The following is a 27,344-nucleotide window of genomic DNA, read 5'->3' on the forward strand; positions in this document are numbered from 1 at the left end:
AAGGTTGCCCAGGGCTTTGTGTCAAAGCAGGGATTGCCCGTGCCACTTGGAGCAGAGGCAGAGAGGACTGTAAATGCTGTCCACCGACCCTCTGGAAGGATCCGGCCATTGCCACACCCACCGTGCCCGCGGAAAAGCCCGGCTAATCCCCGAGTCTTTCTAGGCGGTGAGAAGTGTGGAGGGCTACCGCAGGTGTCTCTATTATAAAAGGAGGCAGTGGGTTAACTACTTCAAGGGAGCCTTCCAGCCCAGAGATTGCTGGAGAGGGGTCTCAGTTCAATTCAAACAGCCCTGCCCCTGAGTCACTTCCTAAAGAAAGGGCGTTGAGGGTCAAGGTGCTGATGCGATGTTGACAAGGTGAAGGCTCGCTAATCCGGTGCTTTCCATGTGCCAGACCTCACACCAGCTGCCTCAGATGGTGCCTTCTTTAAAATATAGAAGAGCTATATTTTACACAGCAGAGCTACTGTATTGACCTATCAGGGTGGAGCCTGGGAATTTCGATTTTTAACAGGCATTCCAGATCATTCTGAGGGACAGCGTTGGCAACCACTGACTCTAATTGAATCCCCTACCATTCTAAGAACCCACTCTCCAATAGTCTTGACAAAACCAGATCCTGCCTGCACCCCAGAGATGGGGATTCTGCCTCCCCATGATCTCTGGCCCCTGTCATCACCCCAATCATGCTGGCTCTCTCTGTCCCAAACAGACAGCGCCCTGAGGCTTTAGGCTGGGATTGTGAAGGTTCCCTTTTGCTCTCCCTTTACATAATCTGACCTCTTGTCACCTCCTGAACCTCCAAGGTAGACCCCAGTTTGCCAACGAAGGTGGTGGGAAAGCCAAGGTGGACCTCCAGCTGGTCAGTCCAGTCCAGCCTAGCCTGGCATCCCCGAGAAACATATTTCTCTTGTCAGGTGGGTGCGGGGGCCACAGATACTTCCCTACCTCCCCACATCCTCCTGTCTGGGGCATCCCCTCCTCTGTGGAGGCTTCTGGCGCCTGGTTTCCTTTGCTTTCTTTTGCCAAAATAACTGGAAGGTTTTTGAAGGCAGGGACCGTGGGGCTGGGCATACGATGGATGCTGTGTCCAATGCGGACCCACCGCTGTTTATCAGACCCCTGCTATGAGCCAGGCTTTGTGCTGGGGCCACGCGCCCCCAGAAAAGCCTGGTTCTTGCTTTAGGGGGAGAGAGCAGTATCCAGAAAGTTAGAATTCAGAGGCAAATCTGTTACCCTGGGAAGGAGTGCGGCCACCCAGACTGGAGGACGGGAAGCTTCTCAGAGGACGTGAAGAGGGCTTAGCTAAGGGATGAGAAGGGAGGGTGAGAACATCCCAGCAAGTGCATCCTTGGCTAAGAGGAGCGACTGAATGGAGGATGGGAATGAGGGAGGAAGCCCTCACTGGAGGCGCTACCAAGCAAGGAAGTGCCTGTCTGCGGAGCGCACTCGCTCCCCTGGCCCTCGGCCACCAGCCACCGTGCGCACGTCGTCTGGGCCGACGGAGGCAGAACCCGCAACCGCAAGCCCCGCGCCGGGCCCGGCGTTCCGGGTGGCGGCCAGGCTCGCTGCTGCTCCCCGATCTCAGGCCCGGGCCGCAGGAATTAAGCAGGCCGCCGAGCCCGAGCGCGTCCTTATCTCGGGGAGACAGTTGTTGGGAATCACTCTGACTGAGTGGTTTTGTCTCCCCGCATTTTCCACTGTCAGGCGGCCTCGGGCCATGGATCAAAGGCGCGCGGCGGCGGCGGCGGTGGAGGCGGCGGAGCGCGGGGAGGGGCGGCCGCGCGGATCCGGCCCGATCCCCCCACCTCGATGCCCCCGCCCCGACCCGGGTCTGCCGGGCCGGAACCGCGCCCGGTCCCTGCCTGGAGCTCACCATCAGCGGGCTGGAGAGGAGAGAAGGGGAGAAGGAGGAAGACAGAACGGGAGGGGGTAGAGGGTGAGGGGGCGGGGAGGGGCTGGACGGGGAGAAAGAAGAGGTGTTTGCGGGAGAAGCCGGGAGAAGAATGAGAGAGATTAGGGGGAAGAGAGTGGGGGAGGGGACTGGATTTGAGAGAAGGAAGGATGGAGCAAAAGAGGGTCGGATGCAGATGGGGCTAAAAGGGGAAAAGGAGCAGGAGAGCTGGGGACTGGGGGGAGGAAACGGGAAAAGGAGAGAACAAGGAAGCGGAAGAAAATCAGTGCAGAAAAGAAAGCAGCGGTTAATTTCCCATCGGCTGGGCCCAAGAGAAAGTTCTGGGCTGAGGGAGGGCACATGGAGAGGAGACTGGCTGGAGGAGGACGGGGGAGGGCAGTCTGGCTGCGCAGGGCTTGGGGTGGAGACTGTCCTCCCTCGAAAGTGCTGGCTCTCGTCACCGAGAAGGAAAGGGAAGCAGAGAGTGGCGGTGACTGGCCGAATTACCCCGCAGGAGCTGGGGTGGCACTCAGGCCTGACCTTCCAAAGGTCGTTCGCGATGCCTGGGGGACAGTAGCCCAGGTCTCGGATACTCCCAGAGCCCCAGGAGGGGAGCCTCCTCTGCCTGTTTCCTCCCCATCAGCCTCAACCCCCCAGCAAAACTCCCAGGGGCAGCTCGAAATACCTGTCCCAAGCCCTTGAAGGTGTTGGAGAAATGTTCCAGCTGGGGCGAGGGCCAGCAGAGAGAAGGGACTGGTGGGAGGGTCTGGAGAGAGGGGGGAACCCTGGGGCTGAGGCTGGGGCAGGGCAGGAGGGTAGACAGGGAGGCAGGAAGGAGCAGGGGAACTCAAATGTGCTGAGAAGAATTAGCTGGGGGCCTGGCCCTGCACCAGCTCACTGTGTGGCCTTGGGAGCCCCCATCTGCAAACAGCTACCCGGCATTGTGCCAGATGCCAACCTGCTCTGCATCTATCAGCACGCTTACTCCTCAGACTGGTTCTATGAGATGGGAAGTATTTATTAACCCCACTTTACAGAGGGGGAAACCAAGGCAGAGAAGAACCTGTTTGGAAGCACCCAGCTAGGAAGTGATGGTCCTGGGGATTGGGCACAGGCCCAGGGATTCCAGAGCTGGTATCCTGACGCCTCTCCTCTCCTGCCTCTTAGGGAACTGGGAATAGCCGAGATCAAACAGTTTGGGGCCCTCAGAGATCTCACCAGCGAGTGGGAAACAGACCATTTTTGTGACATGTACTGGCTAAGAGCATGGTCACTGGGGCCAGGCAGTCTGAGTTCAAGTCCAGGCCCTGACACTTGTTAGTTCCTGACCTTGGACAAATTGTTTAAACTGCATGGTGCCACTGTCCACCACCTCATCTGTAAGACAGAAATAATTCCAGGCCCTCCCCTTCCAAAGGAGATGTTATGAAGATTAAATGGAATAATCCATATAACGGGCTTAGCATAGCACCTGGCCTGTGGTGTAAGGGCTCAAAAATTTGAACCATTATTATTATTACTTAACATTTGTCTCCCAACACAGGTACTTTTAATATACTGATAAAATGTGATAAATGCACAGGGAAAGCACAACTAACCCAGCATAAGGGGGTGCAGGAAGGCTTCCTGGAAGGGACCAAGTCTTTAAAAGTAAGTAAGAGTGAGTCTGAGATGATGACAGGATGGTGGGGGATACCCAGGCCGAGGGAGCAGCAGGTGCCAAGGCTTGGAGGCAGGGGACAGTATGGCCCTCTGGGGACCCTCAAAGTCACCCCTGCCTCTCCTATCTGGGTACGTGCCTGGCCTCCCAGGTCCGGCTGCCCTGCCATCCCAGAGGCCTCCCTCCTGCTGGGGACCCCAGGGACGGGCCTCAGCAGTTCTGAGTCTGCCTGCTGTATTAAATGCTAATCTCTCTCATTTTCTTCCCCTCTATCTGCCGGGACTGTCTGGTTCAGAGGCCCCAGCCCCGTGCTAATCAGAAAGAAGGACAAATCCGTTATTTGCATTCTTTCCCACCAAGCCCGGCAGGTCTGGTTGGCTGAAGCCCCAGCCTGTTGGGAAGCTCCCCAGGCCCAGGCTGGGGCCCCAGGAGGGTGAAGAGGAAGGCTGGCCCCCACCCAGAGACCTAGAGGCTGTGACTCACGTGCTCATACAAAGAACCCACGGGAATCACGGACTCTGATCAGGAAGGTTCCTGACTAGAAGTTGGCCTCTCACTTTCATTGGGAAACTCAGGCCCAGGGCGGAGAGGCATCTACCAAGGTCGCACAGTGCGTTAGAAGCAAAGTCTGGAGGGAACTCAGATCACCTGGCTTTCCAGCCAGTGACCAGGCCTGGCCTGGGCTGAGCTGGACCTCCAGTCCCAGAAAAGAAGGGCTAATTCAATTTTTCCCTTTTCCAGTACGGTTTATAACAGGATATAATGTAGTTCCCTGTGCTCTACAGTAGGACCGTGTTGTTTATCCATTCTATATATAATAGTTTGTATCTGCTAATCCCAAACTCCCAATCCATCTCTCCTCCCTCCCTTCGCCCCCGATTTCTAATTAGGGCAGGGAGAAGCAAAGAGGGAAAAACTGTCACTTATTAAGCTCTTCCTCTATTGCCAAGCATAGTTTTAGGTATTTCATGAATAGTCTCATTTATTTCTCAAAATACTACAAGGTGACCAGTATTGGCCCCATCTTCCAGATGAGGAAACTGAGGCTCAGAGAGCTCATGTAACTTGCCTGTGGTCACATAGCAAGTAAGTATAGAAGACCTGGGATCCAAAACCTGGTCTGTATGATCATTTCACTCAGCCCATGATGTATCTGAATTAGACACTGTTTTAGCATTTGCCATATTATTTGCTGCTGTCCAGTCTGCACCAACCTCTTACCCCTTCCCTTATTTTCCCCTGAGCAAATGCTACCTTGCCCTTTGAGACTCCTCCTCCAGGAAGCCTTCTTTGACAATGCCCTCCCTTTTCCAAACTCCTCTGCTCTTCCTATCCTGTCTGACCAGAAATCCCTCTAAACTGTCAATAACTGATTCTCTCATTGCTCTTTGGTGGTGAGCGGGGCTAGTACTGTCTCCCCTAAAACATACTTGGTAAGAGCAGAGACAGCCATGTGTTATTTCTTTTTTGCGCCTCCCTATACATTGTGTTGATAACAGGAGTCAGACAAATGAATTTGAAGGCAATTGAACATACTAACATTCAAACTAACTGATAAGCTGCCTCAAAACTCTCTTGGGTACGGACCACAGCTGTGTGTAGTCAAGCCTGCAATACTCCTGGGGGTTCACCAACACTTGCTGGAGGCCTACTATGGGCCAGACACTGAGCTCTGTGTGTCACTAGAATGAATCACCATGCACAGAGTACCACTGCCTCGCCTGTGGTCCTACTGAAGACCGTGGTCCCTGACATCAAATGGTGCGTGGAAACATCTAGGTCTCCTCTTTCCCACTTGTTTATACCAGGCCTTACTCTGCTCATGGGGAGGGGCAGAGGTCAGCTCCTGCCCACATCTTCTCAAGGTATAGGTCTTGATTGCTATAGATGTATCAGTAGTGGACAAAAAAGAGGCCCAGAGCATCCCTTGAGGGCAGCCCTCAATCCACAGCCCTTGTCCAGACTCAGGGAGATGAGCTCAAAATGCCATCTTCCCAGAATCCCACTCAGTCCTCTAAGGAGAAAAACCCAGGGTTGCCCTCAATGGTAAAAAGACCCCAAAGTTGGGGACTTCTCTGGCGGTCCAGCAGTTAAGACTTCTCCTTCCAATGCAGGGGGTGCACGTTCAATCCCCGGTTGGGGAGCTAAGATCCCACATGCCTTGGGGCCAAAATACCAAAACATAAAAAGCAGAAGCAATACTGAAATAAATTCAATAAAGACTTTAAAAATGGTCCACATCAAAAAATCTTTAGAAAAAAAAAAAGACCCCGAAGTCACCCAGAAGCCAGGCCATAAGCTAGACCCCCCAATTCCTAGCAGGGCCTGCACATAGGCATGACCCGCCTCCATCACCAGTATTCTGGAAAGTTCCTGATCCCGGTCTCGTCTTTCCATCCACCACCCCCTCAGTCCCCTCCACCCAGGAAAAGGGGTGAGAAAGGCAGAGACATAAACACGAGTCTGTTTTCACAGGAGACGAGGCTCTGCCCAGGCCTCTCCCTGTGGGCTGGAGCTGGGCCTCTGATTGATGTGAGCAGGTGGCTTTGTTTGGCCAGCCACCAGGGGGGAAATAACTCAGCTTTTCCCACTGAGGTAGGTTAACCATGGCCAAAGGCAGAGCTGGATATGAGAGCAGGGTCTTGGCAGGTCTGTCTGCCCAGGTGCTGGAAGGACTGAGGATGCCTGGGACCCCCATGGCTGATTCTCTGAGCCTGTAGCTCATCCTCGTCCCGGGGTGGGCCTGGCCGGGAGTTATGGGGAAGGGGCACTGGGGGTGTGCAGAGGCCTGATGAGGTAAGTGGACGCTCCTCACGACCTCCAGTTGGTACCCTGATCAGGGCTGTGACTCAGGCTGGCAGATATGGCTGTTACTGGTGCAGTGAAAGCCAGTCAGGGAGGGCAGATACTGCAAAAGGGCATTTGGCTTCAAGTCCAAGAAAATCTGGCCACAGGTTCTTGGTCCTTTCCACAAGCTGACCCCTGACCCCACACCATCACCAGTGGTCACCATGAGCAATGGGTAGGTGGGTGAGGTGATTCAGTTAGCTTTCCCCTAATCCTGGGAAAAACCAGCGTCACAGCCTGTCCTTCCAACAGGAGCTGGTCACTCCTTCCATCCCAGCTCATCTTTCCCTGGGACCTGAGGGCGGAGGGAGGGAGATGGCCTTTCCTGTGCTTTCTGCAGAGAGGGGTGCTACCTGCACCCTGTCACCCTCTCTTCCCAAGACTGGAAACCAACTCAGGCATTTTCCAGGTGGGAAGGAAAGGAGGAAAGAGATAGAAGAAATGAGGTGGCAGTAAAACAGAGTTGGGAGGTCAGGGCACAGACGGGGGAGGTGGGTGGAGAATTTATTAAGCACCTACTATGTGCCAGGCACTGTACTCAAATCTCCCTTAGTCCTCACAGCACCCCCTGAGAGGTAGGGATTATCACTCCCTTTTACAGATGAGGAAAAGGAAGCCCAGAGAGGTTAGGCAAGCTGCCCCAGGGCCACACAGCAACTTAGATAGTGGCAGAACCAGAACTCCAACTCAGGGCTGCTTGTTGGCAGAGGCCAGGCCGTTTCTCTTGCCCCAGGCTTCCCAGGAGAGACTTCCCGGGAAAGGACGAGCCTGGAAGAGACCCTGAGAAGGCGAAGGGAAGGAAGCTGGAGGCAAAGGGGCCGCCGGGAAGGGAGGAAAAGGAAGGGCTGGGCGGGGCCCAGAGGCGCGCTCACTCGGCTGGGGTTAAAGCCTCATGTTCCTACAACCCGCTAAGCCGGAGAAATGAATTCTGATCCTTCCAAAACCCAACCTTGGAAAATGTGCGAGAGAAGGGTCTCCTTTCAGGGGAGCAGGAAATCCTCCACACCTCCTCCCGACGCCCCAGTAATGCCAGGATGTCCCCAATCTGCTTTGAGGAATGGAGAGATTAAGAATAATAAAAAAATTGCAATAAAATATGTGTGAAGGAGGGGGTAATTGTGGACAAACGCAGCATTCAAATTCATTTTTCAGCTCTTTTACACACCATTTCAATCTTATTTTCTGCTTGTTAATGAGATCTTGTTGCCTGGGCTAGGCAAAACCTTCCAATATCAGGACGTAATTGCACATAATTTCCTCTCCTACCAGTGATTTGCATCAGTTTTTTAAAAATTCTGGGCTATTTAACACCCCACGATCCCCCTCCCCGTCTTCTTGCCGACAAATCTCTTACGCCCTCCTCCTTCCCTGTCCCTGGTCCAGCAAGACTCATTTTAAATGCTTATTATAAACGCAGTGTCGCCAATAAAGGGAAAAAAAACACACAGAGGAAGTGAGGGGAGAAAAAGGCAAAGGGAGTTTCCAGTGGCCACCGCGCGAAGGGCCCTGGCTCAGTTCCGCAGCGTGAGAGGTTTCTCCATCTTATCCCGCTGAGGGTGATGAGAAGGTGAGGTGCGTGGGTCAGGCACGTCTGCCTTAGAATTGCATCGCCACCACTCACCTGCTCTGTGGCCTTCAGCAAGTTACTTAAGCTCTCTGAGTCTCTCTTCCCAAGTTCTGTGGGGCCAGAGTAACTTCACAGAAGCAAAGTGCTGACAGGGGATGTGGCATCCCATAGGCGATCAGCTGATGGGGTGTCTTTCCTTGCTGGATTGGCTCCCCTGGAGGCCTCAAAGGATGCCAGGAGGGCAGTGGTGGGACTCTACCATGGAGAGGCATTCTGGAGACCCCGTTCATAAAGAATTGAAAAGCCCTGAGCTTTATTCCTACTGGTCTAGGGAGGACGGGGAAGCTTGAAGGTGCAGACCATGAACCTGACCATGCCGTTAACTGCCACTGTGGCCTCAGACCTCAGTTTCCCCATATGGACCACAGGACCAATCTTACGGGGCAGATAAAAGAGAACAGCATAGTGGGCTCTGGAGCCAGACCATCTGAATCCTAGCTTTGCCACTTTCCAGAACCTACCACGGGGCCTGGCATGTGGTAGGGCTTAATTAATATTTGTTAGATGGGCGGATGGATGGATGACCCTGGACAAATCCATTTCCTCATCTGTAAACCAAGGTCACAAGGTAGCCGCCAAGACTGGCTGAGTGAAAGCTGGTATGACATTTAGCCCATTCACGGCTGGCCCACGGTAAGCGTTCATTCTACGTAAGCCGTCACTGTAACTATTATAGGAGGGAAAGGACAACGAGGCTTGGCGTACTGTGATCACGGCCGTGTGATTAACTTCACGCTTAGAGAATATCTTTCATTAATTCCACATGGGGGAAATTGTAAATATGTAAATCCCTTTACAGGTTCCTCCACGTTAAGCTCCAGAGAGGAACAAAGGGGACGATGCACAAGGGACGTCATGAAGAGGCAAGAGGAGGGGTGGTGGCAGGAGAGAAACGCCCCCTTCCCATGAAGCAGCGGCGGGAGCTGTGGGTGAGGTGACTGGAGCCCTGGGTGCGGGTCCCAGCTCAGCTGCTAACCTGACAGTGTGATCTGGGCCATTTTCTCCCCCTCTCTGGGCCTCAGTTTCCACTGCCAACTCTGATAGTCTGCATCTAAGAAAGCCTGGGGGACAAGGCAGCTCCAGCTTCGGGCTGCCCCTGGTAACACATCTGCACAGGCCCCGGAGAAGACCCCAGCACAGGGCAGCCTGCCTGTGGCCTTCAGCTCACATGACCCTGGAAACAGCAGAACCTTGATCCTGATGCTTTGCTTGGGAGCTCTGACTGGTCAGTGTTGCGGCTATGAATGGCCCCCGTGGCCTGTCTCCCCCATTACATCGGGAACTCTCCAAGACAGGGCTGTGCTTCCACCATCAGACTGGGGCGTCTAAGGACAAGGGGTTTCCTGAGGGCAGAGTCGTGTCCCTCCTCTCAGACTGAGAGCTCCTCAGGTTGGGGGCTGTGTCTCCCCCATCAGACCGGGGAATCTCTAAGGACCTGAGTGTCCCCTTTCTATCTCTGCCCACTGCCCTTAAAATTGTGCCCTGCTCGTGATTCCTACACGTGGGCTGGTGTGAACTGATCCACCTGCAGGAATCAGATCACTCGAAGTGATGTCACAAAAGGGTCCTTTTGTCCTAAGCTGTCCTGAGCTGGTTTCTAAGAGTTGTTTCCAAGCAAAGCCAGGGCCGTCCACCTGCTGAGTCCCTAATCCTACCAGGCTGGGTTCTGGGGGTGGGTGAGGGCCTAGGCCCCGAGGGAACCAAGCCTCAAGGTCATCTGAGCCTCTCATACGACTCAGCTCTGCCTGTTGGCCCCTAACCTGAGTTAGGCCTCAGTGCTCTCATCCATGACATGGGCTGAAGGAGCTTTCCCTTCCACTGAGAAGGAGGGACTGGCTTCCGAGATGATTTCTCCTCGCCGCCAGCCAGTCTCTCAAAAAGAGAGCATATGTGGGCGTTTCTGAGAGGCAGGAGGGCAGCGTGAGTGGGTAAAATCTCAGGTTCTGGAAACGAAGGGTGAAGCCAGGGTTTGACGCTCAGGTAGATTAGTATATAGGAAGCACTGAGAAGAGGGTCAGAACATCACAGAGGCTCAGAGAGGTTAGCTGTCCTCATCCACGTCGTTATTAAACATGTTGCATGCCTTGCTGTTTTATTATGTTTATTGTCTGTCTGTCCTGTTACACTGCCAGCTCCACTAGAGCAGGGACCTTCATCCCTGTGTTCACTGATTTATCCCAAGTGCCGAGAACAGAGCTTGGCCCATAGCCGGCACTCCATAACTGTGTGTTATATTAGAGCCAGAGGACAGGCCCAGAGCTTAGATGAGTAAATGGCTTTTCTGTGAGATTCTGCTGGGCAGACTCTCCGTCGAGGCTCTGAGGCTTGGAAGCACCCACTTCCCAGGCTGGGTCTGAGGCCAGGACCCGGGTCAACAAGCGGGGAGGAGGCAGGTCCTCTCCAGGCAGCGGCAAGCCGGTCGGTGAGACAAGCAGGTGCTCAGCAGAGCCCCAGCTGGGTCCCCGACTGCATGCCCTTGGGCTTCTCTAAGAACAAGGGCCGAGGCTATCTGGGCGACCGTGGACCTGCGATCCTGGATGAGGGAGGGTATGCCGGCCCCGCAGCCCAAGTGGGGCCCATCCTCCCCCTGTTGCCCAGGTGAGCTATGGAGAAACCCCTCCTGCTGGGAAGACAGACATGGTAATGAACCTCTCTTGGTGGAGAACCCGCACGACCCCCAAGACCACAGAGATTGCTGACCATGTGTAACTGGCCTGTCAGATGGGGGAGGGAGTACAGGGAAATGCCAGGGACTTCTGTATAAGACCCTAAACACCCCCTCGCTGCCCCCTTCCTTCAGGAAGTGTTTGTAGCCTAACGCGGAGGTTCACACACACAGAAGCACACACAGCCTGACCCTGCCCTCACGTCCATCTTGCTGCCCCGCACGCAGCCCTCTCCCTGCCCTCTAGCAGCTGTTCACCTCCTGGTCCCCTCGGCCCCTGTCAGATCCTCCATCTGTCTTCACACCTTTGGTGGGAACCTCCCGATGGGTCTCTGAAGTTCACGCAATCCGTCACGCCCCGCACAGCCCCTCTGCCCTGAGGAATGGGGCGGAAGCCTTGAGGGTCTCTCAGAGGAGGGGTGAGGGTCCAGCTCAAGTGGGCAAAAGGTCGGGTTTGGTCTGGCTGCTCACCTTAGTGGGTCAGGCTCTCTCCCTTCTTCTGCTTCCCTCCCTGAGGTTCAATTCTGGGCTCAGACAGTGCGTGGAACATCTTCTCTTTAATACCATTGCTGAACCATATGCTCCAGAAGCCAGGGGCCCCTTAATTTGCTAGTTTTTCCTCTGTCTTGTGACAGAAGTGCTGCTCTGGGGATAAACCTCAGCCCACATGGAGATGGGTGTACATGGAAGAGCCGTGGTCAGGGAGCCAGATGCCCCAGACTCTCAGGCCTGGCCCAGCCGACGTGTCCTAGCCCTCCACCTGTAAAGTGAGCTGGAGGGCCCACTTGATCTCAACACCCCTCTTCAGATTTTCTCCAATATGTTTTGTACCATAAGGCCAGGCCTGGACCACATTCTCGAGTGTGGACACTGTGGGTCTCTGCAGCCATCCTTACCCAGCCAGCTCTGGATCCTGTCATGTCTAAACCTGGCTCTGGAAGGTTAGCTTGGCCAGTTAGTCCTCGGCACTAATGAGATGGAGCTGGTGGCCTTGAACCCCAAAGAGGCCAATTAGGTTCTACTGGAAAAACATTCTGGTCTACAGGCTGCATCACCCTCCCAATGTGGGGCCCATGAGGACCTGCTGCTTCACCCCTGGGAGCTCTCCCTTCAGCTGCTTGGGTTCACCGGGCATTCAGCTCTGCACTGGACCTGGCCTAAGTGCTTTACCTAGGTCATCTCATTCAATCCTCAGCAACCCTATGAGGTAGGGGCTAACATCACCCCATTTCACGGATGAGAAAACTGGGCTGTAGAGAGGGAAAGGGATCTTACCCATAAGCAAATGATGGAACTGAAATACAATTAGTCCTCAACGACACACATTAATTGAGGCAAATAGGAATGACCCCCAAACATGCAGAAATTGAACATTTGGGGGAATATTTAGACCAACGGTAGCCAGTTTTTTCTATAAGGGCCAGTAATGTTTTAGGCTTTACAGGCTACGTGACCTCTTTTGAAACTATTCAACTCTGCTGTTGTAGCACAAAGGCAGCCATAAATAAATACGTAATGAACGGACATGGCTGTGTTCCAATAAAACTTTACTTACAAAAACAGGTAGCTGGGTGGAAGTGGCCTGGGGGCATGTTGCTGACCTTCTCTTTGGTCTTTGTCTTTAGGTAACACATTTCTCATACTAACTATACTGTCCTGGCAATGGCGGGGGTGGTGGGGGTGGGTGCGGGGCGGGGGTGAGAGAGCTAATGTTTATTTGGCCCCTATTCTGTGCCAGGCTCTGTGCTAAGTGCTTTGACCTGTTAGCACATTGAATGCAGGGAACACCCCTCCTAGGAGGTTAGCAGCTCTCTGTTTAATTACTCTTTTGTTTAATGGGGGATAAAGGAAGGCTCGAAGATGCTTACTAGCCTAACACCCTGAGCAGTGGAGCTGGGATTTAAACCCCCTCCAAGCCTCACCTTTTCTACCACGTTACAGCTGTTCAGATAAGTTTGCACCCCATGTGTTCTCACCACAGACATGACAGAGGTGTCTCAGAAAATGGGAGGCAAGGTAAAATGAGACTTGGATTCAATTCTTTCCCCCACAGATATTTGAGAGCCTGTTATAGCGACAAAAATGAGCTCAGCGGTTCTTCCAATTTACTAGGATTTCGAGCATCACTGAGTCCTGTTCCCCAAACCCACCAATAACCACATCAGCCTCAGCCTTGTCTTTCTGGCTTCATCTAAAGATGGTCCCGCCACTTCTAATAGCACCATCAGGCAATGAGTGACTTAACCAGCAACCAACCACATGTGAGTAAACAGAGTTCCAAGACCCAATGAGAGTAGAATTCCCGGGCTAGAACCATCCCTCCCCTCCCCACCCATTGCCACAGTTCTCTCCACCAGGAGTACTTGGTCCTTCCTTTCACTCACTGGTCACTCCTAGTGACCAAGGTGGGAGATGGAGCCCAGGATGGAATCCAGGAAAGACTCCCGATTCTAGAACAAAGCCCCAACCAGTCAGCATCCCATAGGAGATGGTGCAAGGCTTCCATCAACGCGCTGAAAATGCCTGACTTTTATGGACTGAACAGCCATGAGGGGGGTGATGGGCCAGTTTAATAAGCTCTGGGTGGTGAGAAATATGGAAGCCTGTGATGGAAACCTTTTCTCTGCATCTGCCCGCTGGGTCACCCAGGTCTGTGGCTTGAAGAAGATAAACCCAAGGTGAAGGGTCACAGAATGGTGACAAGTGAAGGTGGAAGGCACATCCCCGCCTCCCACTTAAACTCTCTCAAGGTGTCCAACAGCCATTCTTCCCCAAGGGAGAGTCAGCCTGTGTCCCCCAGAGCCCTCGCTGGCTGGACTGGCGATCATCTGGTGATGGGACCTTGGGCGGGGGGCGGGGACACCTACCTGAGGAGACAGGCCATTGCTGACAGGGTTCATGTGGTTGGAGGGCGCTGCCGGGTTCATGAAGCTCTCGGAGTAGCTGGTGAAGCTGTGGCGAGCTCCGTAAGCAGAGCTGGTGTCCGCGGCTGCAGCGGCCGCAGCCAGGCCCCCCTGGTGCATGGTGGACGGTGGGAGGGGCTGGGGCCGGTGCACGGTGCTGCCCCCATCTGTGGAGAGACCCAGGAGAGGGCATGAGCAAGTGGCCTCACCCCAGAGGGCGAGGGAGGGCAAGTACTTCCTGTTTGGAAGGGAAGACCTGAGCCACCTCCTTCTCCCAGCCTCTGTCCGTCGGATGGAGCGGGGAGGGGACCACCTTCTCTTGCTACTTGGGATGGGACAACTGGCTTCTGGGCAGGACACTACGGACTGGCAAGTCTTGACTGACCGCCAATCAACATTCCAGACAACCTCTAGGCACCTACTATGTGCTGGCCTTGTTCTCAGTGGTTGGCACATAGTAGGTGCTCAATAAACATTATCTGAAAAAAAAAAAATAAACATTATCTGGACTGAAAGTCAGATCTCCTTGAGGACTGTGTCAATCTGCCCAGGCCTGTCCCGATAGCACTTTATGAGTGCCGACCACTCACCAGGTGCTTTTACAAATAGTGTCTAAGGGTATGACGCAATAGTGATTCCCATTTTACAGATGAAGAAACCAAGGCTCAGTGGGCTCAGGGCCCTTGTGCAAGGTGACAAGGCTAGTGAGTGGGGGGTCAGAGTTTGATCTGCCGTTCTGTTCCTAGCTGCTGGGCTGCTCTTCCTCTCTGTCCCAGCCCCTCCACGTAGCCTTCCGGCAGTTGGGACCATCACCATTGGCCACAGTTCAACTTCTCATCAAAAATCACAGGGAGGCCTCTCCTCAGCTTCTAGAACTCTAGCCTGCCAGTCCTTTACGAGGAGGCCACGGGGCTCCATGAGGCAGAAGTCAAGTAGCAGGATTCTTAATGTGCGCTGGGGGCGGAGGGTGGGAAGGGGAGGGCAGACTGGGGGCCAGGAGCCAGGGAGGGAGGGGAGTTACTCTTCTCTGCCCACCATCATCTCTTCTGCATTTTAATAAGACCCAGGAGATGCATGTGACTTTACAGTTTGAGAAGCTCTGTTCTGAACAGGTGCATGGAGGCGACCTTGTTTATCTCCACCTGGATGCACAGCCTAGTAGTTCAAGGGCAGGACCCCATCTCTTTTGTCTTAATAGTCTGTCCCCATGAAAGCAGCCAGACAGCCATTAAAGAGAAACCAAACACCCTCTTATTCTTTCTTTGTTAAGGAAGGAAGGAGTGGGTGGGGGTGGAGGGGAATGAAAAGGTGTGGCTGAGATGCCAGGATGGGGCTGAGCACTCACCTTGGGAGATGGTGGTGGTGGGGTAGGTGGAGTCTGGCAGCTGGTAGGGGGGCAGCGTGGGCATGCCGGTGGGCGGGAAGCCGCCTGGCAGAAGGTGGTTGAATGCTGCCAGCTGGTTGGCTCCTGCCTGTTTACGCCAGCGGGCACGGCGGTTACTGAACCAGACCTGGGGGATGGAGAGCGGAGCATGGAGAGCCCTCAGCTTGGCTCCTGGCAGGGAGCTGAGGCACGGCTATACCCTCCATCCAGCCAGCATCCTCTTCCGTGGGAGGAGATCCTCACCTCCCTGCAACTCGGAACAGTTTGCAGAGTGATTTCATAGGTACAATCCCATTCTGTCCTCCCGACCGCCCAATGAGGAGGTCATTATCACGATCCCCATTTTACAGATGAGCAAACTGAGACCCAGAGAGAGTGGGGGACTTGTCCACGTGACAGGGTGGGTCGGAGAGGCACAGCCGGGTCTGAGTGACTCTCAGTCCAGTGCTCTTTCCCTGCAGCTGCTCCCGCCCTCAAAGATGTGTGACCACCCTTGTTCATGCACATGCTCACTCCTCACCTCCTCCAGGAAGCCCCCAAGGAGGAGGCCGCATATCCAGAACCCACCTGAATTGAGACCCACCTGCCACACTCAGATGTGAAAGCTAGTTCTTTGTCCGGAGCCTGAGGCCCTGCTTGGCTTTCGCTGCATGGGCCGCCTTGATTAGGAAAGCCCACCTTCCACAGACACAGGGATTGATTAAGCACCAGTGGGAAGATAACCTAACATCTTTTTTTTTTTTTTTTTTGCGGTCCGCGGGCCTCTCACTGTTGTGGCCTCTCCCGTTGCGGAGCACAGGTTCCGGACGCGCAGGCTCAGGGGCCATGGCTCGCGGGCCCAGCCGCTCTGCGGCATGTGGGATCTTCCCGGACTGGGGCACGAACCCGTCCCCTGCATCGGCAGGCGGACTCTCAACCACTGCGCCACCAGGGAAGCCCAATCTAACATCTTTGGGTCTCCCTTTCCTCCAAAACCTGTGCTAGCTCTTCGTACGTCTGTCCATACATAGACCCATGAGGCCTGCCCTTCTAGTCCCATTTACAGAAGGGGAAACTGAGGCTCAAAGAGGTCAAATCACTTGCCCAAGGCCACACCGCTAGTCTGTAATAGATGTGAGGTTCAAACTTCAATCAGTCTGACTTCCTAGAACCTTCGTGTCTGGATTTGCAGCAAATTCCCTGGGACAAGCCAGAGAAATATTAATACAAGAATGAGTATGCAAAACGGGGCTGCTGTGAGAGAATGCTTCTCCACCTCTGGACTTTGCACACGATGTTCCTTCCAACCTAAACACTCTTCCAGGGCTGGCTCCTTGGCCTGTGGGGCTCAGCAGAAATGCCTCCCCCCTGCTCCAATGAGGAATCCCTGCCTCAAAAGTAAGTCCAGGCAGGTCCCCATCCCCTTCTATCAGGAGGCCTCCAGCTGTGAGCTGCCTCATACAAACAATTATTGTCTTTATCTGTTTCTTTGTTTCCCCTTCAGGCCCGAAGCCTCACAGGCAGAAGCCAAGAATTCCTGGCCCATGGCTCACAGCTCTACAGGAATACTTGTTGAATGAATGAATGAATGAACGAACAAACAATGAACAGTGGAAGGCAGAGATGGCTCTGGTGTGCCTTTGCTGGTGTTTGGCCACAAGGCTCAGTGGGGAGTCCCCCCGCTGGTGGGTGAAGACACGGATCCCCTGGCATGGATCACTTAAGACACCCAAACCTCTGGACGATGTCTGCTGACCTGAGGGCGGTCTCAGCAGGGACGGAGGGGTGTTTATGGCCCCTGGTATCGGCTGTCCTTTCTCCGAGGGGAGAAACGGTGTTCAGCTTACCAAGCTGGATGAACAGGGCAGCTGGCTCTTACCCGTTAAGGATTCACAGAAAAAGGAGATGTGGCAGCGAAATCAAGATCAAAAACTGGCTCCCAAATAAAATGAAGGTCCTGGCTTTTCCCCACCTCCCCAAGGCAGCGAGGGCTTCCCCACGGGCGTCCTGGGCGGGATGGATGCCTGCCAGTCCGACTGAGGCAGTGTTACCTGCTCCCTGCTTCAGACGGAGGGTGTGGGGAACGGCTTTGTTTTAAATTAGCATTTCCCAAAGGGTGGGGCTCCTACACTCCGAGGTGGAGAGACATCTCCAAAGGCAAGCGACACAGATGATAAATAACCCTGAACCACTCCCATCTCTTCTGGGCCTGGGGTGTGTGGAAGAGACAGTCTCAGCTTGGCACTCAGCATCCTTCGGGCCTTCCTAACACTTGCCAGTCTCCCTGTTTAAAGCACAGGGAGGACGCCCTGGCAGGTGATGTATTCCGGCAGGACTTTCCCATGCTGTCTTGTTTTCCTTTGTGTGAGTGTTTCCAGTTGCCTTCCTTTTTATGAGAGTGACATGCATGTTTATTTTAAAATACACTGATTTGGGGCTTCCCTGGTGGCACAGTGGTTGAGAGTCCACCTGCCGATGCAGGGGACACGGGTTCGTGCCCCGGTCCGGGAAGATCCCACATGCCGTGGAGCGGCTGGGCCCGTGAGCCATGGCCGCTGAGCCTGCGCGTCCGGAGCCTGTGCTCCGCAAAGGGAGAGGCCACAAGAGTGAGAGGCCCGCAGACCGCAAAAAAAAACCCCACTAATTTTATTTTAAAAAGTAGATGACAATACAGATAATATGCAAATGTGGCCAAAATCCTGAAGATGGTCAGAGAAAGACTTTAGTTTGGGACACCGTGCTCTAGGTTTGCTGCATGCAGCTGTTTCTTCGGCATGGGTCATCTGTTCCTCAACGAGGACTCAACCAAGTTGGAAGCGTTCTCGCCCTTTCCCTTCCTTTCCCTCCTCCTTCCCGCCCTCCTTCCCATCTCAAACTGTTCCTGGGACTCTACTCTGTGTCAAGCAGGACAGTAAGTATAGAAGGTGAGCAGGACACAGTCCCTGCCCTCAAGCTGCCCTTGGCCTGGGCACACGACAGCTGCTCTCTGGTGCAGTCAGCTCAGATGAGGTGGCATGCAAGGTGCTATAAGGAGGTCTGAGGAGGGGTTTCCAACTCCTCTCAGCATCCAGGAGGACTTCCTGGAGGAGAGGGCACGTCTTTTGCTTTTTTTTCCTCTCCTCGCTTCTTCCTCACTGTCCTGTCTCCCCAGGGCTGCCCCCACCACAGCAGGCGCCTTCGTCCTCACAAAATGTGCCATGATGGTTAAGAGCAGGGACTCTGGAGCCCAACTGCCTGGCTTTGAATCCTGCCTCTGACTCCTAGCTAAGATGGGCAAACTCCGTTACTCCTCTGGGCCTCACTTTCTTTGTTGCTAATAACCACCTACCTTCTTGGTGGTTCTGGACCTCAAAGGAGTTAACACAGGCAAAGTGTTTACTTAGAACAGCATCTACAACTCTTATTCTGCTGGAAAGCCTCCGATGGCTGAGCTGGAAAGGCTCTTAGCCAGTATGTACTTCAAGCTTCCTATTTACGTATGGGGAAATGGAGGCTCCAGGAGGGACAGTGGTGGCCCCAGTGTCCCACCCAGAATCCCTGCTCAGGGTTGAGTTCTTTAAAAGTAGAGGCTGGATTTTATTACTTACTTTTGGTCCTTCCCTCAACACCTAGCCCTGGTAGCAGGACACTGTAGGAAGCATCAGTTTACAGAGTTGAACGTTTCACCTGGCCCTTCTTTCAGTGTAGCACCGAGGAAAAGAACACGACGGACAGACCTGGGCTCGGGTCCCAGGACAGTCACTTACTACGTGTGTCTTTAGGAAGTTGCTTCTCTTAGTGAAATCTCAGGTTTCTCACCTACGAAATGGAGAGACTAATCGTCCCTGCCTCCTAGGATTACAGTGGGAATGATGAAGATTATGCATGTAGGGTGCCGAGCATCGCGCCTGGCGCATAGAAATGCCTCATAAATGTCATCTACTGTAATGAAAAGGTTTGGCATAAGTTATTACTTAGCCAGTCCCTCTAGTGCCTCCAAAATGCAATTCTGTTCAGAATGTGCCCAAGCCCACCCCCAGGCAAATAGCAGGGTTCTGATTTGGGGCCATATGTAAAGAGGTGCACACAGCCTTGGTCTCTTGGTGCTGGTCATCTGAAGGGTGAGATGTTTTCATAGGCAGTTGTGGGAGACACCTGGGGTGGCCTCGGGACCTATCAGACCTGCAGCCTCTGTTCCTAGAAGAAACACACAGGCTCAGGGATCTTGGAGCTCAGGACGAAACAGATTTGTTTACCTGCAAGGAAGATGTATGCAAAGGTTGGCTTCGGGACCCCAGTTGTTTAGAAATGAAGATTCTTCCAGGGAAAGGAGTCATTGGTCCCTAGGCATGCGTCCTCCTGCCTCACGCCCCCTCCCTACCCTTCATGGTGGTTGGGCTTTCTGTGGGCTGAGATGGGGCGTCTCCACCAGCCATCGGGGGTACCATATAACACCATATAATGCCCTGCGGGCTTCACAAGGAGGCTCCCGACCCTCTGCTGGGGAGCAGGGCTGGAAGGGAGGCAGAGGGGGTGACACACTTGACTGATAGAACCCCGCCTGACATATATTTACCTGCTTCCTTGCTTACTTGGACATCAGCCCCATGACAGCAGGGATTTCTTGTCTGCTGAATCCCCTGCGCTTAGAACAGTGTCTGGCACATAGTAGGTACCCAATATGACTGCCAGATGAATGAACCTGGCGTTTCAAGGGTGGCCAGAATTGGAACCACTAAGAATAGGTGGAGTTTAGTAATAATGGTCCCTACTCAGGGCACTTCTGTGTGCCAAGCACTTCCTGACTCTGTGTCTGTGTGTTTACGTGCAATCATTTAATCCTCAGAACAAAGTGGACCCTATTTTTGTCATCTCCATTTTGCAGATGAGGGAACTGAGGACCAGGGGAGTAAGTGATGGAGCTGGAATTCACACATGGGCGTCTGGCTCCGAGACCACTCCGAACCGCTCCACTATCCCGTCTCCCGGCACCATTGAAATGTGATGGCATAGGACTGCAAAATCCCCGAATCATAGACTCTTAGAATCAAACGCCAAGACCTTAAAAGTATACAGCCCTAAAATCAAAGCAGTGCTCAGAGGGTTTCAAGGTCCCTGCTCCCTTGTCCACAGCAGGAACCCTCTCACCAGGGTCTCCGATCCACTGGACATTGCACTTTTCCTTGAACACTTCCGGTTACAGGGATCTCATCACTTCACAAGACAGCTCTGATAGTCAATAAGTTAGGATCCTAGAACTTTAAGGAGCCTTAGTGCTCATTTAGCTTGATCCCTTTATTTATAGATGGGAGGCTAAGTCTCAGGAAAGGAAGCTGACCTGTTGAAGGTGACACAGCTGATCAGAGGCAGAAACCGATGGGAACCCGGCCTGTGGCTCCCAATCTTGTGTTTTTGTCCCTGCAGACCTTTATATGGGATTTAGGACATTGTCCTATCGGCCCTGGTCTCCCCACCACTCCGAGGGGCCTCTCAGAGCAGCCGTGTCCTCCAAGCCTTCTCTTCTCTGGGACAAATATTCTGTTATTCCTGTCTTGATTTTGGGGTCCGCCTTTATTCATTTTTTAAAAACTCAACATGTATTGATCCCTCCTCGGCTGGGATCAGGCCAAGTTCTCAGGCTAAGGGTTGTGGGGAGACCCCGCCCCGCCCTGGGGAGCTCAGAGCCTGAGGGAGGAGACCCCGCCCCGCCCCGGGGGAGCTCAGAGTCTGAGGGGGGAGGTGGAGGACGGCTGTCTTGGTCCCCTCACTGTGAGTTTGCCTGAGCTCTGGCTGCCCACCCTGTTCCCAGGCCCCCCTCCATCCTTGGACCTTGAGTGACACCTGTTTCTGAGTCCCCTGGGCCAATAAAAGCACTGCCCTGACAGCCAAGAAATTTTACAAGGAGCAGTCAGGCTTCCAGGTGGTGGGAAGCAGCCGTGGCCACCAGACGTGCGAATGAGAAAGCACCCAGGAATGTGCCCAGAACAGCTGCAGGGGGATCAGAGGCGGGGGAGGGAGGCTGGGAGCTGGGGGGCAGGCTCGGGTATCACCCCGGAGAGGAGGGGAAGGAATGAGATGAGCTGGCTGCTGCCGCCTGCCCCCTTCCCCTCAGGATCTCCCTCAGCGGCAGCCAAGGGTCCCCCACTCCAGGATGGGGGTGGGGAGGGCAGAGGGAGGTACGCGGGTCCCCGCATTGCTTAAATGCCAGTTTGCTTCTAGAACTTTATTGCTTTTCAAATCCCAGGCTCTGAGTCCATTTCTTCCTTCTGAATGGCTAGAACCTGGGCTTGGCATCCATCAGGCTTGAGTTCCAGGCCCAGCTCAGCCTCTGCTGAGCTCTGTATCCCCCCCATGTCGCTTCTCTGAGCCTCAGCTTCTGTGCCTGCGGCTTGGGGAGTGGCCATCCCGACCTGAGAAGGCAGTCTGCGCTTCCACCAGGTCACGTGGGAGGAGCCCCCAGCACTGCAGCTGGCATAAGGTAGGTGCCCAACCAAGGCTGGTCCCCCTTGGATAAGATAGAAGCGCCCCCAGTGAACAGCTGGGGGCGGGACCTCTGTAGACCCGCCTCCCCCATTCACAGAGAAGCCAGGCCAAGAATGGGCCCCCGCAGGAGCTGTTCATCAGGCCCCTCTCCTCCTCTGCGCCCTCCCCGACCCACCCAGCCTGAGCCCATCCCGGCCGGGCCCCTAGAGACTCTGACTTAGAGAACTGTAGACCTCGTGGAATCCGAGAGCTCAGCTTGGGGAGTGGAGGCAAGTCCCCCCGCCCCACTGCAGGCCTTGAACCCCAGACAGACTCTGCCCTTTCCATGCCCTCCCTTCCCCCAGGCCCACTGATTAGGAGCCACGCACTTTGAGGGTGTAGAGGGCGTGTTCTAGGCCTGCCCACCCTCCCCCGCATGCTTCTAACTCACCAGGAACATGCTCCCAGTCGGCTTGCATGCTTCCCATGACAGGAAACTCATTACCCATCTTAGGAAGCTACGTCTCTTCTGGAATTTGTGTCCTGATTACTTCCTCCCCTCCTCAGAGATTTGGAGACTCTTCTACTCCCTGAGCTCCCTCTCTTGTGACTGAACCAATGTCCTTCCTTCCTCCCTTCCTCACCCTTTTCTCCTCTCCCTCCATCCCTCCTTCCCCCCTTCCCCGCCCCCCCACGAAGTTCTTGTCGGCAATCCAAGTCCTCACTGCCGCTCCTGGCTTCCCTGGGACTGCCTAGGGATTAGTTCATCAGTCAACATTCGCTGCCCATTTACTCTGTACCAAGCGCCAGGGCAATACTTGCCTACACGGTTCCTGGATCACTTGCTGCAGAACCTCCAGCCCCACCCTGGGGGGTGCCCACTTAACCCTCTGACCCCGGCCACTCCCACCTTCCCAATCCTGGTCTCCGGATGATGCCCACAGCGCAAAGCCCCAGGCGCCCCCTCACCTGCACTCGTGCCTCAGTCAGCTTGGTCCTCTGTGCCAGCTCCTCCCGGGTGTAGATGTCCGGGTAGTGAGTCCTCTCGAAGGCCTTCTCCAGCTCTTCCAGCTGCTCGGCTGTGAACGTGGTCCGGCTGCGGCGCTGCTTACGTTTCAGAGGGAGGTCAGGTTCTGACTCCACGTCCGAGCCCTCATCCAGACGGTTGCCTACAGCCAGGTGAGAGGGAGGAAGAGGGTGGGGGCCCGGTGAGATGGAGGGGTGCTTTGTGCACACCTGCAGGCCACCCTGGCACTGAGCCTCAGATCCCTCCTGAGCACAGGAAGGATGTTCCCCCCGGTACTGTTTATCAGCGTGAAGGCTGGGAAGCAACCTCTCTGCCCAACCTTAGGGGATTGGCTAAATACCTTATGGCCCAGCCATTCCTTAAAAAAAAAATAACCCCTGTAGTTGGGCATTTAGGTTATTTCTACTGACACGGAAGGATGTCCATGACATAGCACTCAGGGGATGGTTTCATGATGAAACACACTTGTCAAAATTCCTAGAACTATATTCTCCAAAAGGGGGAGAATTTTACTGAATATTCACTGCACCTCAATAAACCTGACTTTAAGAAGAAGGCAAGGGGGTTTCCCTGATGGCGCAGTGGTTGAGAGTCCGCCTGCCGATGCAGGGGACACGGGGTCGTGCCCCGGTCCGGGAAGATCCCACATGCCGTGGAGCGGCTGGGCCCATGAGCCATGGCCGCTGAGCCTGCGCGTCCGGAGCCTGTGCTCCGCAACGGGAGAGGCCACAACAGTGAGAGGCCCGCGTACCGCAAAAAAAAAAAAAAAAAAAAAAAAAGAAGGCGGAAAGGTACAACCAGTGTGTGGAGATCAATCCCACTTTTGGAAAAAGCGTGCATAATACATTATAGAACACTACACTCAAAAGACCAACAAATGTTAACCTTCAGGGTGACAGAATTTTTGTTTTCTTTTTAAAACTTATTTATAGTTTAGTATTTCTTAAATGATGATCATTTAAACAATGACACTATTGCATTTTTGGAAAATATTGCAAAAACTAACGAAAGGAAGAAGCAGGAAGAAAGGAAAGGTTGGAGGAAGGGAACAAATGCTTGTGCCCAGGGCTGGCAGTCAGGAAGCCTAGATTCCAGGCTTGGTTCTCCCCCAGATGCCCTGAACTGTGACCCTAGGAAGGCTACCTTCCCTCCTTGGGTCTCAGTTTCCCCATTTATAGTATGAAGCGTTTGGACTACGTGACTTCCACACCCAGGCCCTTCCTGGGATGTTCCAGGATCACTGAGTGATCTTACAGGCTGGAGGAGACCTCATATGATGACCTTGGCCATAGCCATGACTCCCACCACATCATTCCCATTAATTTCCACCCTGGAGCCTAGGGGTAGATGAAGGCCTTTGCTTCCTGTGCAGAGAGAGCCCAGGAGTCTGGCCCTGGATGGGCTGTCAGGACAGGAATTTACTTCTGTCCCAGGTCCAGGTGATGGAGGCTGCAAGAAGGGCTTGATCAAGCTCCTCGGCAGTCAGGGCTGAAGACACCCTGGGAGCTGAACTGACTCTCCACCCCCATCAAGCTTGGGCCTCTTGCCCATCCCTGATCCAGCAGAAGGAATGCTAGCAAGGAGCCCCCTAGCCAGGGCTCTGAGGCTGCACCCTCAGGAGCATGGAGGAGGGGGCTGGTGAGAAGAGGAAACCAAGGAAGGGAGAAGAGAAAGCGGCAGAGATGGTCTTCCTCCTCCCCACTCCTGCTTTCTCCCTTTTCTTGTTTCATTTCTCTCTCCCCTCCCTTTCCATCTCCATCTTTGGTATTTCTGGAAGTACATCTAGGTTTTGTCATTCATTCATTCCCCAGAGCATTGACAGAGCACCTGCTATGTGTCATGCGCAGACTACGTAAGCTGTGTTCTGGAAGCTCACCTGAGTCAGGCTGGAAGAGCCTCAGAGATCATGTGCTCACACTACAGATGGGAGAAGCTGAGTCACAGAGAAGTAACATCACACACCCAAAGTCCCTCAGCAAGTGTCCACACCCACACTCAGACCCTGCTCTCCTGTCCCCCATCCTGTTCTTACCCAGTGGCTTCAAATGTTGGTTATACAGATAGGTCTAGGCTCCTCCCACAAGGGAAAACTGTCCCCCATCCCTGAAAAAAACACAACACCTAATGCAACCTCTTAGATGTCAAGTGGAGGTGAAGGGAAAGGCATTCCAAACGGGGGGAAGAGCATGTGCAAAGACCTGGTGTGTCAAAGGGCAAGTTGCGTGATGCCATCATGGGGCTGCATCCCCATGATGCTGCATCCCCCAGAGGCGATGCTCCTCTGCCCCAGGCCCCCTTTCCCCCATCCCGCTAACACGGCCATCGGGAGGTCATCCCTGCTTTTCATTGGCTGCTGATTGTGACGCCACACAACAAGGGAACCAATGGCAAGGAGACCTGCCTTCATGGCTGCCTGCCTCACCCCTAAAGGCAGAGACCTGGGGTCGGATCCAGCCACCCCCCTGCCCTTTCCCAGCTGCCCAGCTCCCTGTCACTAAGAGGAGGCCGGAACGGTCACAGCTGGCATGCTGGGGTGCTTTCCCCAGCACGTCTGGGGCTCAGAGCCAAATACAAGTAATCCCAAGGATTCACTTCCTGAAACTCACTGCATAACTTCGATTTTCTGACGTTGACAAGGAGAGAGCCCTTGGGGCCTCAGAAGGAGAGAGCTGAGACTGGCAGGCAGCAAGGGAGGCCAGCCTGTAGATGAGGAATGGGACACCGGGCTCTGTCCTCCAGTGGGGACCCTTGGGCTCGGACAGGAGCTGAGATGGGGGACAGGGCTGTTGGGGGCAAAACCTATGGGCAGAGATCGTACTCAGAGCTGTGAGGTCAGATCGGGGAGGAGATGGAGAGCCCCAGCCTGATGGAGAAGGCACAGCCCTGTCCTGGGAGAACCCCCAGCCTGCTTAAGTCTCAGTTCAGTTTAGAGCAGTGCCGTCCAATAGAACTTTCTGTGATGATGGAAATGTTCTAGGTCTGTGCAGTTCAATACGGTAGTATCAGCCACGTGTAGTACCGAGCACTTGAAATGTGTCTAGTGCAACTGAAGGTCCGAGTTTTCCATTTTATTTCATTTTCCTTCAAATTTACTTAGCTGCACGGGGCTGGTGGCTACCCCACAGGACAGCGTGTCTTTAGCACCGCTGGTCTCTCCTTTTAGCAAGGAGAGGACGGGCCTCAAGATCTTTCTGCATGCACTAGTCTCCACGTAGAATTTAATGACATCGTTTGTTTTTAGGATATTTGTTTTTATGGTTCCCACCTGTTTATAGGACGTGACAGGCATATTTCATTTACAAGAGAATTCGTTTCCTTGAATTCAGTTTTTGTTTTTTTTTTTGCGGTACGCGGGCCTCTCCCATTGCAGAGCACAGGCTCCGGACGCTCAGGCTCAGCGGCCATGGCTCACGGGCCCAGCCGCTCTGCGACATGTGGGATCCTCCTGGACCGGGGCACGAACCCGCGTCCCCTGCATCGGCAGGCGGACTCTCAACCACTGCGCCACCAGGGAAGCCCCTGAATTCAGTTTTTAAAGATACTTTTGCACCAAGTAAAATATTAAGGAAATAGTAGAATAGGCTGTAGGACTGTAACCAAAATCATGAGTGCAGTTAGCAAATGACTGCCTGGAGATAAGTTCAAGGTGCTTCTGTTACTAGACCTTGCCCAGCCTCAGTGCCCACTCAGGCCCCATGTGCATTGGATGCTCTTGCCATCCAAAGTACTTCTGGCTTTCTAGGTGCCTCATGGAATTCTGTGTTTATTTCTTCCTCATCTCCCTGTCCCTCCTGCCCCTTATTGAGCACAGATCTGGGATCTCCTCGAGCCCAGAGAGACACCCAGATGGCAACCCAGACTAGAAAAGGTAGAGCAGGGCCCACAAGTCTCTGTTGATTGAAAATATCTGGAATGATCCACTAGGATGATGGTGGTTGCCATAACAACCTTCTGGATGCTGAGTGGGGAGAGCAGGGCCGTGTCCCAGTAGCTGGGAGATCCAGAGGGATCTCAAGAGAGCTGGACTACTACAGTCTGTGACTGCAGGTCCCTGGAAAAGATCTCCCGCCTCCATCCTGGCCCATCCCAGGGGAAGAGAACCCCCATGCTAGGTTGGAGCCACTCTGGTGTGCCATCCTCATGGCAGGTCTATGAAGCTGGCACTATTGGTTCTTTTACAAATAGGGAAACAAAGTTCAGAAAGGTTCAGTAACTTGAGAGCGGCCACATAGCCATTAAGCCCATGCTCATTCCTGGAGAGGGATGGGGCAGAAGGACAGGTTGAGAGGGAGTTTCGGGGGCCCTCTGGGGCAGCTCTGGTCTAGTCAAGAGTCCTTTTCTGGGAGGCCTGACACCTGGATTCTGAGCTCTGTCTCCTCCCTTGCTGTGTGGCCTTGGACAAGTTGCATCCTCTCCCTGGACCTCCACTGTCTCGGAGGTAAAAATGAGGATAATGATACATCCCTGCATGCCTCACCGGACTGCTCTGAGAACAGAATGAAATGAAGACTATGGGAGTAATTTGGAACATGTAAAGGGCACATGAAGGATTATTATTATTATTGATGAGGATAATGATGATAATAACAGAAAAAAGGAGCATCAACGCACTCCTACTCATCCAGCAGAACCCAGATGGTGGGTGTCCTCCCCCAGGAAGCCTTCCTGGCCCATCCAGGCCAGGCTGGTTTCACTGCTCATCCTTGGAGCTCTCAAAGCTCATCAGGAGACATCAAACTTGCCTGTTTATGGGTCTCTTGGTCCCACTGGACTGGGAGAAGGGACACGAAGAGCCCTGATGCCACCACATCACCTTCACTTTGGTTCCCCCTGTGCTGCCTCTCCCCCTCCCCACCCCTGGGAACCCTTTAGCCTCTGAGTTAAATTAATAGGATTAGGTGGACTTGGCCACAGAGG

The 27,344-nt window shown here is 53.8% G+C and overlaps 1 protein-coding gene across 2 annotated transcripts in view; it reads right to left on the reverse strand.

Moving 5' to 3' along the window:
- PAX7 (paired box 7) overlaps positions 1-27,344 on the reverse strand; it is a 99,536-nt gene that overhangs the window by 23,299 nt on the left and 48,893 nt on the right. For both annotated transcript variants that reach the window (XM_022552007.3, XM_022552006.3), the window contains exons 5-7: positions 22,370-22,569; positions 14,942-15,107; positions 13,561-13,763 (exon numbers count right to left, since the gene is read on the reverse strand). In XM_022552007.3, coding sequence (XP_022407715.1) covers positions 13,561-13,763; positions 14,942-15,107; positions 22,370-22,569 — 569 coding nt within the window. The remainder of the gene's footprint in view (positions 1-13,560; positions 13,764-14,941; positions 15,108-22,369; positions 22,570-27,344) is intronic.

The sequence above is a fragment of the Delphinapterus leucas genome, chromosome 1 (genome assembly GCF_059928025.1).
Source record: "Delphinapterus leucas isolate spDelLeu-1000000601 "Yukka" chromosome 1, BTC_Dleu_Yukka2, whole genome shotgun sequence".
Classification (NCBI taxonomy): domain Eukaryota; kingdom Metazoa; phylum Chordata; class Mammalia; order Artiodactyla; family Monodontidae; genus Delphinapterus; species Delphinapterus leucas.